Here is a 15,387-nt window from a genome sequence, read left to right as displayed (position 1 = left end):
TGAACAAACGCTTTTGCAGATAAATGTTTGCTTAAATTAGCTTTTAGGTGTGTGGCAAGATTTGGTCTGAGATTTGCGTTCATTATGATCTGGCAGTGGGGTTGTCAGAAGTTAGTTAACCCTCACACCTCAAACTGCATAGGTAGCTGACTTTGCGGAAAGAACCTAAGCATGGCTGGGCGAGGTGGCTCACACCTGTCATCCTAGCACTTTAGAAGGCTGAGGCTGTGGATCACTTGAGGCCAGGAGTTCAAGACCAGCCTGGGTCACATGGTGAAACCCATCTACAAAACACACAGATTAGCCGGGTGTAGTGGCTGGGCGTCCCGGAGTCCCTTCTTGAGAGGCTGAGGTGGTAGGATCACTTGAGCCTGGGAGGTGGAGTCTGCAGTGAGCTGAGATCGTACCGCTGCACTCCAGCCTGAGCGACAGTGTGAAACCCTGTCTCAAAAAAAAAAAAAAAAAGAAAAGAAAAACAAAAGCAAAAAAACAACCAAACAAAAATGAGGCATGATCAAAACCTTGTTTAGGTTCATTTGCAACAATCTGCAAACCATGTTTTTCTTTATCCCTTTGTCAGAGGTGTTTGAACCAGAGTGACTCCATCTTGAATAAGGGCTGGGTAAATAAGGCTTTTGCCTGGAGGTCAGCACAAGATACAGGTCATAAAGACCCTGCTGATAAAACAGGATGTGTCAGGAAGCCAGCCAAAACCCACCAAAACCAAGATGGCAATGAAGTGACCTCTGGTGGTCCTCACTGCTCATTATATGCTAATTACAATGCATTCGCTGCTAAAGGACACTCCCGCCAGCACCATGAGTTTACAAACGACATGGCAACGTCAGGAAATTACACTATATGGTCTAAAAAGGGGAGGAATCCTCAGTTCCGGGAATTGCTCACCCCTTTCCTGGAAAACTCATGAACAATCCACCCCTTGTTTAGCAGATGGTCAAGAAAGAACTGTAAGTATATTCAGTCAAGCAGCCCAAGCTCCTGCTGCCTATGGAGTAGCCAGGCTTTATTCCTTTCTTTACTTTCTTTTCTTTTTCTTTTTTTTTTTTTGAGACGGAGTCTCGCTCTGTCGCCCGGGCTGGAGTGCAGTGGCCGGATCTCAGCTCACTGCAAGCTCCGCCGCCCGAGTTTACACCATTCTCCTGCCTCAGCCTCCCGAGTAGCTGGGACTACAGGCGCCTGCCACCTCGCCCGGCTAGTTTTTTTGTATTTTTTAGTAGAGACGGGGTTTCACCGTGTTAGCCAGGATGGTCTTGATCTCCTGACCTCGTGATCCGCCCGTCTCGGCCTCCCAAAGTGCTGGGATTACAAGCTTGAGCCACCGCGCCCGGCCTACTTTCTTTTTTTTTTTTTTTGAGACGGAGTTTTGCTTTTGTGGCCCAGGCAGGAGGAGTTCAATGGCGCGATCTCGGCTCACTGCAACCTCCGCCTCCCGGGTTCAAGCGATTCTCCTGCCTCAGCCTCCTGAGTAGCTGGGATTACAGGTGCACACCACCACACCTGGCTAATTTTATATTTTTAGTAGAGACGGGGTTTCACCATGTTGGCTAGGCTGGTCTTGAACTCCTGACCTCAGATGATCCGCCTGCCTCAGCCTCCCAAAGTGCTAGGATTACAGGCGTGAACCACTGTGCCTGGATTTCTCCTATATATATATATATATATATATTTACACACACACACACACATATTTTTAGATGGAGTCTCACTCTATCATCAGGCTGGAGTGCAGTGGCGCGATCTTGGCTCACTGCAACCTCCGCCTCCCCGGTTCAAACAATTCTCCTGCCTCAGCCTCCCGAATAGCTGGGATTACAGGCATGACCATTTCTAGGTACTTTGTATTTCTGATCTGTTATAAATAGTAGATTTTTAAGACTACATGTTCTGTTTGTTGCTAGTGCTTAACAATGTAATTGACTCTTGCACACTGATTTTGTATACAGCAAACTTGCTAAATTTTAATAGTTTATATCAACCTTATCTGAAAATAATGAGATTTTATCTTGCTTTCCAATTTTTTTTTCCTGAGACCGAGTCTGACTCTGTTGTCCAGGCTGGAGTGCAGTGGTGCGATCTCAGCTTACTGCAACCTCCACCTCCCAGGTTCAAGTGATTCTCCTTCCTCAGTCTCCCGAGTAGCTGGGATTACAGGCAACCATCACCACGCCCAGGTAATTTTGTATTTTTAGTAGAGACAGGGTTTCACTATGTTGCCAGGCTGATCTCAAACTCCTGACCTCAGGTGATCTGCCTGCCTTGGCCTCCCAAAAGGGCTGGGATTACAGCCATGAGTCACTGTGCCCAGTCATCGCTTTGAAATTTTTTTCTCTTTTTTTTTTGAGACGGAGTTTCACTCTTGTTGCCCAGGCTGGAATGCAATGGTGCGATCTCAGCTCACCACAACCTCAGCCTCCCGGGTTCAAGCGATTCTCCTGCCTCAGTCTCTTGAGTAGCTGGGATTACAGACATGAGCCACCATTCCCAGCTAATTTTGTATTTTTAGTAGAGACGGGGTTTCACCATGTTGGTCAGGCTGATCTCGAACTCCCGACCTCTGGTGATCCGCTCACCTCGGCCTCCCAAAGTGCTGGGATTACAGGCGTGAGCCCCCGTGCCCAGGCATCCAATTCTTGTATCTTTTCTTTTACTTACTGCACAAACTAGGATCTTCAATTTCACATTTAAATTAAAGTGGTGATAATGGGCCGGGCACTGTGGCTCATGCCTGTAATCCCAGCACTTTGGGAGGCCAAGGCAGGCAGATCACATGAGGTCAGGAGTTCAAGACCAGCCTGGCCAACATGGTGAAGCCTGTCTCTACTACGAATACAAAAATTAGCTGAACGTGAAGGTGCTTGCCTGTAAGCCCAGCTACTCGGGAGGCTGAGGCAGGAGAATCCCTTGATCCCAGGAAGTGGAGGCTGCAGTGAGCTGAGATTGTGCCACTGCCCTCCAGCCTGGGTGACAGAGCAAGACTCCATCTCAAAAAACAAACCAAAAAATCACCAGGACGTGGTGGCGTGTGCTGTAATCCTGAGGCGGGAGGTGGAGGTTGCAGTGAGCCGAGATCGCGCCACTGCCATCTAGCCTGGGTGACAAAGAGTAAGACTCCATCTCAAAAAAAAAAAAAAAAAAAGATTCGTGATAATGGGCATGATTCTGGTCTTACTCTGGTACTCAAAGAAATGGTTTCAATGCTTCACTTCTGAGCATGATTTCTTGTTGCAGGATTTTGGAGGTACATTTTATTGGGTTAAAGTTCACTCCTGGCTGGCACAGTGGCTTCACTGTAATCCCAGCACTTTGGGAGGCCAAGGCGGGTGGATCACCTGAGGTCAGGAGTTCAAGACCAGCCTGGCCAACACGGTGAAACACCGTCTCTACTAAAAATACAAAAATTAGCTGGGTGTGGTGGTGCATGCCTGTAATCCCCACTACTCGGAAGGCTGAGGCAGAAGAATTATTTGAACCTGGGAGGCGAAGGTTGCAGTGAGCCAAGATCGCGCCACTGCACTCCAGCCTGGGCGACAGAGCAAGACTCCATCTTAAAAAAAAAAAAAAAAAAGTTCACTCCTAATTTGCTAAAATGTATATTTTTAAATCATGAATTGATATTGAATTTTACTTTTTTTTTTTTTTTTTTTGAGACAGAGTGTTGCTCTTTTTGCCCAGGCTGGAGTGCAATGTAGAAGTCTTAGGTCACTGCAACCTCCGCCTCCCAGGTTCAAACGATTCTCCTGCCTCAGCTTCCTGAGTAGCTGGGATTACAGGTACATGCCACCATGCCCGGCTGATTTTTGTATTTTTAGTAGATACAGGGTTTTACCATGTTGGCCAGGCTGGTCTCGAATGCCTTACCTCAGGTGATCCACTCACTTCGGCCTCCTAAAGTGCTGGGAGTATAGGCGTGAGCCACCAAGCTGGGCCAATGCTTTTTTTTTTTTTTTTTTAAAGAGACAGTCTCACTGTGTCATGCAGGCTGGAGTGCAGTGGTGCACTGCAACCTTGGACTCCTGGGCTCAAGCCATTCTCCTAGCTCAGCCTCCAGAGTAGCCAGGACTCTAGGTGTGCTACCATACCTGGCTAATGTTTTTTTATTAGGTTTTTTAGAGATAGGGTCTCACTATGTTGCCCAGGCTGGTCTTGAACGTGGCCTCAAATGATTCTCATGCATTGTCCTCTCAGAGTACTGGGATAACAGGTGTGAACCACTGGGCCCAGCCACTCTCTTAAATCTGTTGAGATGCCCAGATAATCTACTAATACTGTAAACTATCTTGATTTTTACATGCATAACCCTACTTGATTAGGATGCACTATCTCTTTTATACATTGCTAGATTTGGTTTGCTAGTAATATATTTAATAATTGCACATTTGTATTTATAAGATTATCATATATATATATATATATATATATTTTTTTTTTTTTTTTTTTGGGGGAAACAGAGTTTTGCCCAGGCTGGAGTGCAATGGCGCGATCTTGGCTCACTGCAACCTCCACCTCCTGGGTCAAAGTGATTCTCCTGCCTCAGCCTCCTGAGTAGCTGGGATTATAGGCACCCACCACCACGCCGAGCTAGAGACGGGGTTTCACCGTGTTGGCCAGGCTGGCCTTAAACTCCTGACTTCAGGTGACCCACCTGCCTCAGCCTCCCCAAGTGCTGGGATTATAAGTGTGAGCCACCATGCCTGGCCTATCCTGTAATTTTCTTCTTCTTCAATTATTTTGGTATCATGGCTATGCCATCCTCATAATAGAATTTGGGGAATGTTTTCTATATCCTCAGATACTTTGTGCAGGATTGGAATTTTTTCTTTGAATATTCGTAGAACTCACTGGTAAAACGGCCTGGGTGTTTGCTCTAAATTTCATCCAGGGAATGCGGAAGAACTACCCTGTAAGACGGGTTAGAACAGAGGGAAACGAAAGTCAATTTTCTGCGATTGCGCCCTTCAAGAACTGCTTGGTCTACAAAACTGACCAATATCTAGATATAATGTATAGAGAAAGGTCTGAAAAGATGGAAACTAGCAAGTTTTCCTTTGGAACGGGGACTTAGACTGGGACTGAAGGGCCTTTCTTTTGTTTGAATGGCTGAAATTTTATAGATAAGAATGTATTTCTCTATTATGTAGTTGTTTTTTTTTTTAAAAGAATAAGAATTATCATAGGGAGCCAGGCTCTCTGGAGCACCAGCAAGTGTACATTCTCTCCCTATAAGAATGTAGCTTTGCTGATACCAACTTTGACTCGAGAACCAAAAGATCTCCATGTTTCTTAACAGTCAGACTGCTTGTTACATCGAATAATGTTATATTTGAGTTCTTCCAGAACGGCGACATAAACCCGAGGATAGCAGGGCAATGGCAAGAACTGGGCTTTCACCTCTGGCAGGCTCCATCTTTGAGAATGACAGTGGCAGCAGCACCCCCTAGAGGACGCTCAGGGGCCAGGAACACCCACAAAGGGCTATTTTGCTCAGGGTCACCTAGGCTCCTGCTAAACTAAATCAATCAACTGCTTAATCACGAATTTATAGCAGATACTTGTGGTCTCCTCCCAACGATGGATCACTAAACTTGCCACATTGCCGATTACATTTAAATTGCATTTACGACCTATAAGCAATTACGTTTCTTCAAAACTAGCTCTCTAGCTGAGATGAGGCCTAGAGAGTTGAAAAGTTTCCAGTTCCTTAACCCAGAAGAGCTAAAATTCTACCTGGATAACACTGGAAAAGTTAATTGCTCTAGGCCTTTTTCTCATATCTAAAAGTGAACACCCCCATCAATCATGTAGTATCAAAGTCAACAGATGGGGAAGTGCCCTGTAGAAATAGTAGGGGAAGAGCTACAAAAGATTCCAATAGAGCAATTTTCACACTCAAGCTATGGTGGTCAGTTATATACTACTTCCATCCCTCCTTCTTTACCAACAAGTCTGATTTTATCTGGAGAAGCACTCTTCCCTAGACTCTCTTGCAGCTATGGGGTGCCAAATGAGTTCTGGCCAATGGGACAGAAGTTGAGGGTTTCTGGGAAAACTTGTGTTCTCTTGCTGTAAGTACTACTCCCTTCTGCTCTCCACGTTGCCTTTTGCCATCTCTCTTTTTCCTGCCTGACACCTGGACAAGAGGTTGGAGGTGCACCAGCCATCTAGTATCTATGTTGCAACAGGCATAAGGATACAGGCCTACATGCTAAGAATGGTAGAGTGAATACGTGGAGAGTCCAAGTGCTGGCGGGGCTGCTGGACTCCCCGGTTGTCCTAGGACAACCCCAGACTGACAAACACTGAACTTCTTGTTACATTAATTAAAGGTACTAACACTTTGGAACCTGTGGTTTACAAACTTATTTCTAATAAATACATAAAACAATTCTTGGCTGGGTATGGTCGTTCACACCTGTAATCCTAGCACTTTGGGAGGCCGAGGCGGGAGGATCACTTGAGTTCAGGAGTTTGAGAACAGCCTGGGCAACACAGTGAGACCTTGTCTCTATTTAAAACAACAACAACAAACAAAAACTTCAAAAATCAATTCTCGATTTAAATTTTTTTCTTTGCAATCTCTCTTCAGGAAAGTGATTATCCAAACTGTAATGCACAGTGTCACATTACCAGCTATGCAATACTGTAAAATATACAATTTCTCACTGTGTGACCAAATAGGGATGTACTGGGGGCCTTCTTTGTGTAAAGCTGTGGAACAGCTGGGTGTGGTGGCTCACGCCTGTAATCCCAGTAGTTTGGGAGGCTGAGGCAGGTGGATCACTCGAGGTCAGGAGTTCAAGACCAGCCTGGCCAACATGGTTAAACCCTGCCTCTACTTAAAATACAAAAATTAGGCCGGGCGCAGTGGCTCAAGCCTGTAATCCCAGCACTTTGGGAGGCCGAGACGGGCGGATCACGAGGTCAGGAGATCGAGACCATCCTGGCTAACACGGTGAAACCCCGTCTCTACTAAAAAAATACAAAAATCTAGCCGGGCGCGGTGGCGAGCGCCTGTAGGCCCAGCTACTCAGGAGGCTGAGGCAGGAGAATGGCGTGAACCCGGGAGGCGGAGGTTGCAGTGAGCTGAGATCCGGCCACTGCAGTCCAGCCTGGGTAACAGAGCGAGACTCCGTCTCAAAAAAAAAAAAAAAAAAAAAAAAAATTAGCTGGGCTGTAACGGCACCTGCCTGTAGTCCCAACCACACGGAGGCTGAGGCAGGATAATCGCTCGAATCCAGGAGGCGGAGATTGCAGCGAGCCGAGATTGAGACTGTGCCACTGCACTCCAGCCTGGATGACAGAGGGAGATCCTGTTAGAAAAAAAAAAAAAAAAAAAAAGCTGTGTAATATTTGCAGAATAATTTCCATAATGCATACATTTTTAAAATACGAGAGGTGGGAGAAAAGTGCAAATAGCTCTGTGCGGCATTCCGTTACTTCTGCACCTGCTCCGGTAATTCCATAGAGGGGAAAAAAAATAATGATAGGAGATTACATTTATCAAATGTTTACTTCGTGCTGGACATCATTCTAAATATTTTATTTGGAATTAATGAATTTAACCCTGAAAACCCCCTAGGATGTGGGCCCTTGTATTATCACTCAAAACAGACACAGAAACAAGCCCAGCAACTCACAGTAACCGTTTTCGTGCACATCCTACCAGAGCAGTGCTGCTAGTAACTTCCAAAAGCATAACCAGTCCTCCCCCTAGCAGCAAATCTCAAAATTAAACAGTTCCATGTAAAAGAAACTCACAAGTTCAAACACGACTATAAGATGAAACTAAGTAAAAATAAGCTTTCATACAGTTCTGTGTCTTGCGGTGCTTCGTGACTGGATGGGGAATGTGCAGCAAGAAGCTCTCATTTACTCACACCTGTGATAACACCTTGGCCAGCTGTGCTTTGTCATAAAACAAAACAAAACAAAACACCACCACAGAAACAGGACACAGCAGGCGCATAACGGAACACAGTTTATCCACAGTAAAACATGCAGGGCTGAAGGGAAGTGGAAAAGTATTTGCTGACAATGCAGGTTACATGAAAGTAGCTTATCCATATATCCAACAGTCCAAGGCCTAAGGTCATTTTCAATGACACCACAGTCTCATGGCACGTTCCAACAGATCTACAGATGAACAAATGAGATGGTCAAACGTTTAAACACTTCTGTAGCACCAAGAGCGTGAACAAAACAGTGACAATGTCTATAGTAAAAACTCAAATGATTAAGATTTTTAGTTTACCGAAAAACAGCTCAACAAAGTTACTAGCAGCAGATCGTAACGTGTACTACAATGTAAGGAATACGGAATGTGACTGAGATGTCTTCTAGTTTCAATCCTGAAGCTCCCTAAAGACTTTACTGACAATATATTAAAGCAATCAGAGTTGGGTTGTACTGCTAGATATTCCTTAATTTTATGGCCTGGATCAATTAGGTTTTGAAAATTGTACACTTCTATTATTTTATTTTTGAGACGGAGTCTTGCTCTGTTACCCAGGCTGGAGTGCAATGGTATGATCTCGGCTCACTGCAACCTCTGCCTCCTGGGGTCAAGCAATTCTCCTGCCTCAGTCTCCCGAGTAGCTGGGATTACAGGCATGTGCCACCATGCCTGGCTAATTTTGTATTTTTAGTTGAGATGGGGTTTCGTTGGCCAGGTTGGTCTTAAAACTCCTGCCCTCAGGTGATCCACCCACCTTGGCCTCCCAAAGTGCTGGGATTACAGGCGTGAGCCACTGTGCCCGGCCCTACACTTCTATTTTAAATATGTAAGTCAAAGTGAAGTAGTTTCTTTTTTTTTTTTTTTTTTGAGACGGAGTCTCGCTCTGTCGCCCAGGCTAGAGTGCAGTGGCCGGATCTCAGCTCACTGCAAGCTCCGCCTCCCGGGTTCACGCCATTCTCCTGCCTCAGCCTCCCGAGTAGCTGGGACCACAGGCGCCTATGAAGTAGTTTCTTAAGAAATAAAGGAAAACAGTTTTTTGGCATTGCGCTGATGATGCTGTGCTGTATATACCTACAGGTCTAAGAAAGAAAAACAGAAATGGATGGCATTGTCACTCTATCTGGATTGTTTAAAAAAAAAAAAAAAAAAAAAAAAAGGCAGCACTACTAGGGTGAGACGTTTTCATCTGCTACAGAGCACAAACTGGGACGGGTGCAAGGAGGTAACGCAATGGTCATCTTTTAACAAATGTACCAGAGATGATATATCCACCAGTGTCATTCCTTTCAAGATCATCAGTCTCTTGATGTAACTTACAAGTTTATATAAATGCTGTCATTTTCTGAACAAATTGTTTCCCAGAAATGCAGCATTTTTAGTTTTTTTCCCTAACCCCAAACTAAGATGGGTAAAACAGTTATAATCAGGATTACTGAGACTATAAAATTATCTTTATAGAGATATAGGCAAGTATCAACTCTTTTTTTGTGAGACAGGGGTCTTGCTCTGTTGCCCAGGCTGGAGTACAGTGGCATGATCTTGGCTCACTGCAACCTCTGCCTCCCAGACTCAAGCCATCCTCCCCCATCAAGCCCTAGAAATAGAGCTTCTGAAATTAACCACAGACTTTTAAAAGTTTTCTTAGGCAATGCTTTGAGCATTTGCTATTAGTTCAAAGAAATATGTTAGAACAAGACAAAACAGCCACACAGTGTAACAAATACATTTTAAAGTCATTGCCTCCACCTCTCACCCAGGATAAAAATATGTATACTTTTTTTTTTTTTTTTGAGACAAGAGTCTTGCTCTGTCACCCAGGCTGGAGTGCAATGGCATGATCCTGGCTCACTGCAACTTCACCTCCCGGATTCAAACAGTTCTCGTGCCTCAGCCTCAGTAGCTGGGACTATAGACATGCGCCACAATAACTGGCTGATTTTTTGTATTTTAGTAGAGACGGGGTTTCATCGTGTTGTCCAGGCTGGTCTCCAACTCCTGAGCTCAGGCAGTCTGCCCGCCTCAGCCTCCCAGTGCCAGGATTACAGGTGTGAGCCACCGCGCCTGGCCTTATTTTATGCTTTTTTTTTTTTTAGACGGAGTCTTGCTTTGTCACCAGGTTGGAGTGCAGTGGCACCATCCCCGCTCACCACAACCTCCGTTTCCCGGGTTCAAGCAATCCTCATGCCTCAGCCTCCAGAGTAGCTAGGATAACAGACACACGCCACTACTGCTGGGCTAATTTTTGTGTTTTTTTTGTAGAGACAGGGTTTCACCATGTTGGCCAGGCTGATCTCGAACTCCTGACGTCTCGTGATCCACCCGCCTCGGCCTCCCAAAGTGCTGGGATTACAGGCGTGAGCCACTGCGCCCGGCCTATTTTATGCTTTTTGATAGCAAACCATTACTGTGGCTGTTCCCTATGTTAGGGTATCTAAGATCCCAAATTAATTCACATAATGAAGTGACGCCTTTTACCGCGTATTACACTCTTAAGGTTTCTTGGTTCATTTAACACAGAAATTCCGATCAGGTTTTTATTACTCCAGCCAAGTATGTGCTCAAATCAGAACTGTTTCCCTGGGTCTGACAGAGAAACACTGTAAGAAAATTATTCTGAACTTGATTTAGAAGGGGAAACTTCCCCAACTACTCCGGAGGCTGAGGCAGGAGAATCACTTGAACCTGGGAGTCAGAGGCTGCAGTGAGCTGAGGTCGTGCCACTGCACTCCAGCCTGGGAGACAGAGTGAGACTTTGTCTCAAAAAAAAAAAAAAAAAAAAAAAAAAAAAGGAAAACTTCATGTTTACTGCCCACCCACACATTTCTAGAAACCTTCCTACTTTGGAGCTTTGTAATAAATTCAAAATGATGGCAAAACACCATTAAAAGGTTTAAAATATTTATCACTAAAAATACTAGAATGTTCTCTGAAAACCTATTAAAACATTTAAATATTCTTTTATGCTATTCTGATCAAAAGAAAGAGTAAGTTTAGGAAAGGTTAAAAATGCAAATTTTTTAAAAAAGTTTATTTCTAGCCCTGAAAGAACAAAATTATTGAACAAAGTCGTAAAATACAGCAGTTAATGTCAATGTATAACAATTAAATAATTGAACGGGATTAAATTAAAAATAAAAGGCATTATAAAATTTGAAGACAACAGAAAAGACAAACTACTTTTACTTAATTCCACTTCTATCAAAACAAGGGAAAAAAAGCCAATGTGTTCCAACATTGAATTCCAAACATAACTGTTTCTCTTAATAAAGAATAGAAGTGTGCTTGGCAGAATCATCACCCATTCCTTTCTGCCTCTCTCGGCAGCACTCTAGAGGAGTGAATGGGAGAGACTTCCATTCCTTCAAAGGCGGCCAGTGCCTGCTTCTTTCTAACTCCAACCTCACCCACCACAGCATCTTTGCCAGAGTGTTCAATCAATGTGTTGGGGGAGAAAAAAGAAGGCGTGTATATATTTTTTCTTATATACACAACACTATCAAAAAACTGATTTTACCAGTTTCAATACCTACTGGGGGAATGGAGACAGGAAGATAATCTGCTTTTTGTATTACAATGAAGTTCTACTATAAAAAAACCCCAAATGAGTATTAATCTGGATTTTAACTATAATCTGTAATATTTTGACACTGCCATTTTACTAGATGTGGATCTCAGTATATTTTAAAAGATTTAGACTCAAAAATTGATGCAAATTCTTTAAGCACCTTTTTTTTTTTTTTTTAAATTTTAGCTACTACCTGATCAGATCTAAAATTATTCTGGCCAGAATACAGTATATACAAACATGTATTTAAGTGAGCCCTATAAAGAAATACTCATAGGTAGTTTAAAATTGCTTGTTAAAGGCACAGGCTCATTTACAATTGGTGGTTACTAGACTGTAAGCAGCTTAACATTTATATGTTAAAGGGAAGAGAATTAATACTATGTGCCAGGCACTCAATACATGAAGATAGAGTTGTATTAGCCTTGGTGTCTTATGCTGCACAATTACTCGTTTACTATTCTAGGTAGGATAAAATGTTCCATGTTTCATAGTTTCCCAGTTTTAACTGTCCCTAAAAGCAGCAGAAGAAAAAAGAAAAAGAGAAGATAACTTTAAGTCTAAAATAAAATAAATAAGTACTATAATAATACTGTCCTAATAACACAAGAGGACTATTAAGGTAACTTTTAGATTTAAATGAGAATTTTCATTCTAAAGTGATGACAAAAAGGGGGGATATAAAAGGCAATTATTTAAAAAACATGAGGCCAGGCGCAGTGGCTCACGCTTGTAATTGCAGCACTTTGGGAGGTCAAGGTGGGCAGACTGCCTGAGCTGAGGAGTTGGAGATCAGCCTGGACAACATGTTGAGACTCTGTCTCTACTAAAAATACAAAAAATTAGCTGGGTGTGGTGGCGTGCACCTGTGGTCTCAGCTACTCAGGAGGCTGAGGCACGAGAATTGCTTGAACCCAGGAAGCGGAGGTTGCAGTGAGCTGAGATCACACCACTGCACTCCAGCCTGGGTGACAGAGTGAGACTGTATCAAAAAATAAAAATAAAAATAAAAAATAAAAATCATGAATCTTGATTCAGATATAATTTTTCTTTCAACAAGTTCTGAATGTTTTAATTTAAAATTAATCACAATTCTGTATTGCTTTTAAGATTTTGTTTAAAAATGACACATTTCAAAATTAACCAAAGTATATTTCTGTTAGAGGTTAGTTTATCCACGTAACTTAAGAATAAACCACAGTGTAGCTCCCTTAACCAAAGAGCCAGGTTTTAATGACTGAAGTCAGTTGCCAGCAATGGACGTGCAGGTAACTATCGAAGAAGCTGTAACTACAAATCCCAAACTGCTTCTATCAATGGAAAAGCCCTTTGTTGAGTCACAAGCCTGAAACGAGGCATTGGCACACAGTCAATGAGGATGGTCTTTGACTTAGGAGGGAAGTGCCTCTGAGGGCACGAGGATCACAGTCTTCTCATCTAGGTGGTTTTCTATTTCATTGGTAGCATCTTCTTTATCACAATCCATCCAGCTGTTTACACAGAAAGTTAAAATGTGGAACTCAGGTGGCACTGCAGCTTTCTGCCAGAAGTAAACCAGTTTCTGTAATTCAGTAATAGCTGTAGAAGGCCAATATATTCCAGAGAAAAATGAAATCAAGAATTATATTGAAAACAGAGACCATTAAGTGCTCTAAATATGTTTCATTAATTATTTTACTCATTTTTCTGAAAACCTTCTTGCCTAATCAATGAAAAAGTCACTTCTCTCCTTATAATTGTATCTTAACATAGATATAGCGGGAATAAAATAATGGAAATAAAACCCTTCTAGTTTCCCCAATGTATACTACAACAGCAAAATGATTTTTTATTCATGATTTATACTGCAGGATGGGAAGCAGGGGGGAAGTTCATGGGGGAAGGGGATGGTGGGAACAAAATGCCAGAACCAAACCACTGATACTTGAACAACACCTACTCCAAAAGCAAAACTACGAATAAAGGAGGAGAAGAGGAGAGGAAAGCAGAGAAGAGAGGAGAAAGGGAGGGGAGGGGAGAAAGGAGGGCACTCAAATAATTAATGCTACAGGTCTCAGACCTTTTAGAATCTTTAAAAGAAACAAATTATTGCTATCAACACGCACATTTCATTTTCCTTTCTCGTTTTTTATAATAGTCTCTACTTATTTGGAAAAAAAAAAAAAGTAACTCAACATCTCAAATGATCTATAAATTCACAAGAAATACTGTCACTCAAGTTCTCACAGACAATGCCACACTGATGATGACCCCGGGCAATGCGCCCACGGCCGATTTGCTATCAGCTGCTTCTCTGTAACACAAACATTCTCCTTCATGAGTATAATCTCTTCTCACTATATCAGAGCTCACCAAGGTCCACATCTCTCACTCTGCCTCTGCTAGTCCCAAATATTTTTCTCCTTTAAGTGGAAAAAACCTAATTTTAAGTTCCGAAAATTCACTGGTTATTATGTTATTTGCCATGGGAGGGAGTATCTGTGAGGTGAGAGAGGATTAAGGAAAAACAAAAAGAACAAACCTAAATCTAAAATTGCAACATATACAGAAATTTATTTCCAAATTGAAGGGGGAAAGGAGAGAAGAGGAAGGTAGGGCACTAACCAAAGTCATAAAGTCCAGGTTGGAACAAGGAACAAATCACTTTGGTTCCTGGAGCCAAACCTGAAGGGGAAACAGGCAGAAGGGAAGACAAAATGGGAAGAAGTCTACAGTCAATGGGAATCTTTTTCTATCTCAATGATTTAGTTATAAATAGAGATTATTAGTCTTCTCTCTATACATGTAACAAATGCCAAACTTACTACCACGAAATTTCTAAAACTGACTTTTTCACATTTGTTAAAAAAGGTAAAAATCACACACTCTTCTTCCCTTCCTTCAGGTCAAGTTCTGAACTAAAATATTACATGTAACAACAGCTGGTCCTAACTTTTATACAAAGTGAAACTATATAGAGCTCCTTTGCCAACAGAAGGAGCTACATAATTTCTATTACACTTGCCTAGGCATGAGAAACTCAAAAGCAACTCAAAAGGAGCAAGTCCAGGGAAAGGAAAGCTATGAAGGAGAGAAAGACTAGCAGATAAACAAATACTCTGAAAAACTCCAATCTGCCATTCAAGTATTGGAAATACCCCAAAGGGGACAATGAATGGGATCTATTACAACAAAGTCAGCAAAGTAAAATGCAAATCTCACACATGATAAATGGCCCTGATAGGCTGTTTGCTGAAAAGACCTAAGGCTAGTGATTCAGTCCACAATTCCTTTTGGACCCTAAAGAAGGGGTTCATATAAAAGTCATACTTTTCTTTTTGCAATTTTCTCTTGGTTGTCTTCAGAGAATAGTCACTTGCTTCTTTCATTCAGGTTATGCAGACCATTTCTTTAAACCCCAAAAAGAGTAATAATTTTCATATACTAAAAGGCTTCTTGTAGAAAATGGAAAAAAGAATATGAGGCCACAGCAGTGATGTTAACGGTTACTCTTCATCGCTTCTTTAGCTGCCATGATCAGTGGTGTCAAGCTAGATAATGGTTTGGCCAGTTTCAAGAAAGGATGCTGCCAGAAAGAAGGGGAAAAATAAATGTGTAAGTGCTATTCATCAGGTTAGAAACAAAATAATTTTGTTCAATTAAGCCCCAAAGACTACTTGTCAATCATAATTTATTTAATAAACTAAACACATATTAACACCTTCATAAGACTAACATAATCAATGCATTACTTTCAGAGTTGAATGAAAGCAGAATCATTTCAGTTTGACAAATATACACAAATATACGCAAGCCAGCAATAAACAGGTCTGAGGACTGTAAACAGGTCCGAGGACCGACACTACACGCA

General features: G+C 42.3%; 1 protein-coding gene across 5 annotated transcripts in view; it reads right to left on the bottom strand.

Moving 5' to 3' along the window:
• Positions 1-12,581: 12,581 nt before the first annotated feature.
• The window catches only part of PAK2 (p21 (RAC1) activated kinase 2), a 94,478-nt gene continuing 91,672 nt past the window's right edge, over positions 12,582-15,387 (bottom strand). For 4 of the 5 annotated variants that reach the window (XM_077990786.1, XM_077990788.1, XM_077990789.1 and 1 more), the window contains one exon: positions 12,582-15,102. In XM_077990786.1, the coding sequence (XP_077846912.1) occupies positions 15,016-15,102 (87 nt within the window). In that variant the 3' untranslated portion in view covers positions 12,582-15,015. 5 annotated transcript variants of the gene reach the window in all.

Source organism: Macaca mulatta, chromosome 2 (assembly GCF_049350105.2).
Source record: "Macaca mulatta isolate MMU2019108-1 chromosome 2, T2T-MMU8v2.0, whole genome shotgun sequence".
Taxonomy (NCBI): domain Eukaryota; kingdom Metazoa; phylum Chordata; class Mammalia; order Primates; family Cercopithecidae; genus Macaca; species Macaca mulatta.
This window is presented reverse-complemented; position numbering and strand designations above follow the sequence as displayed.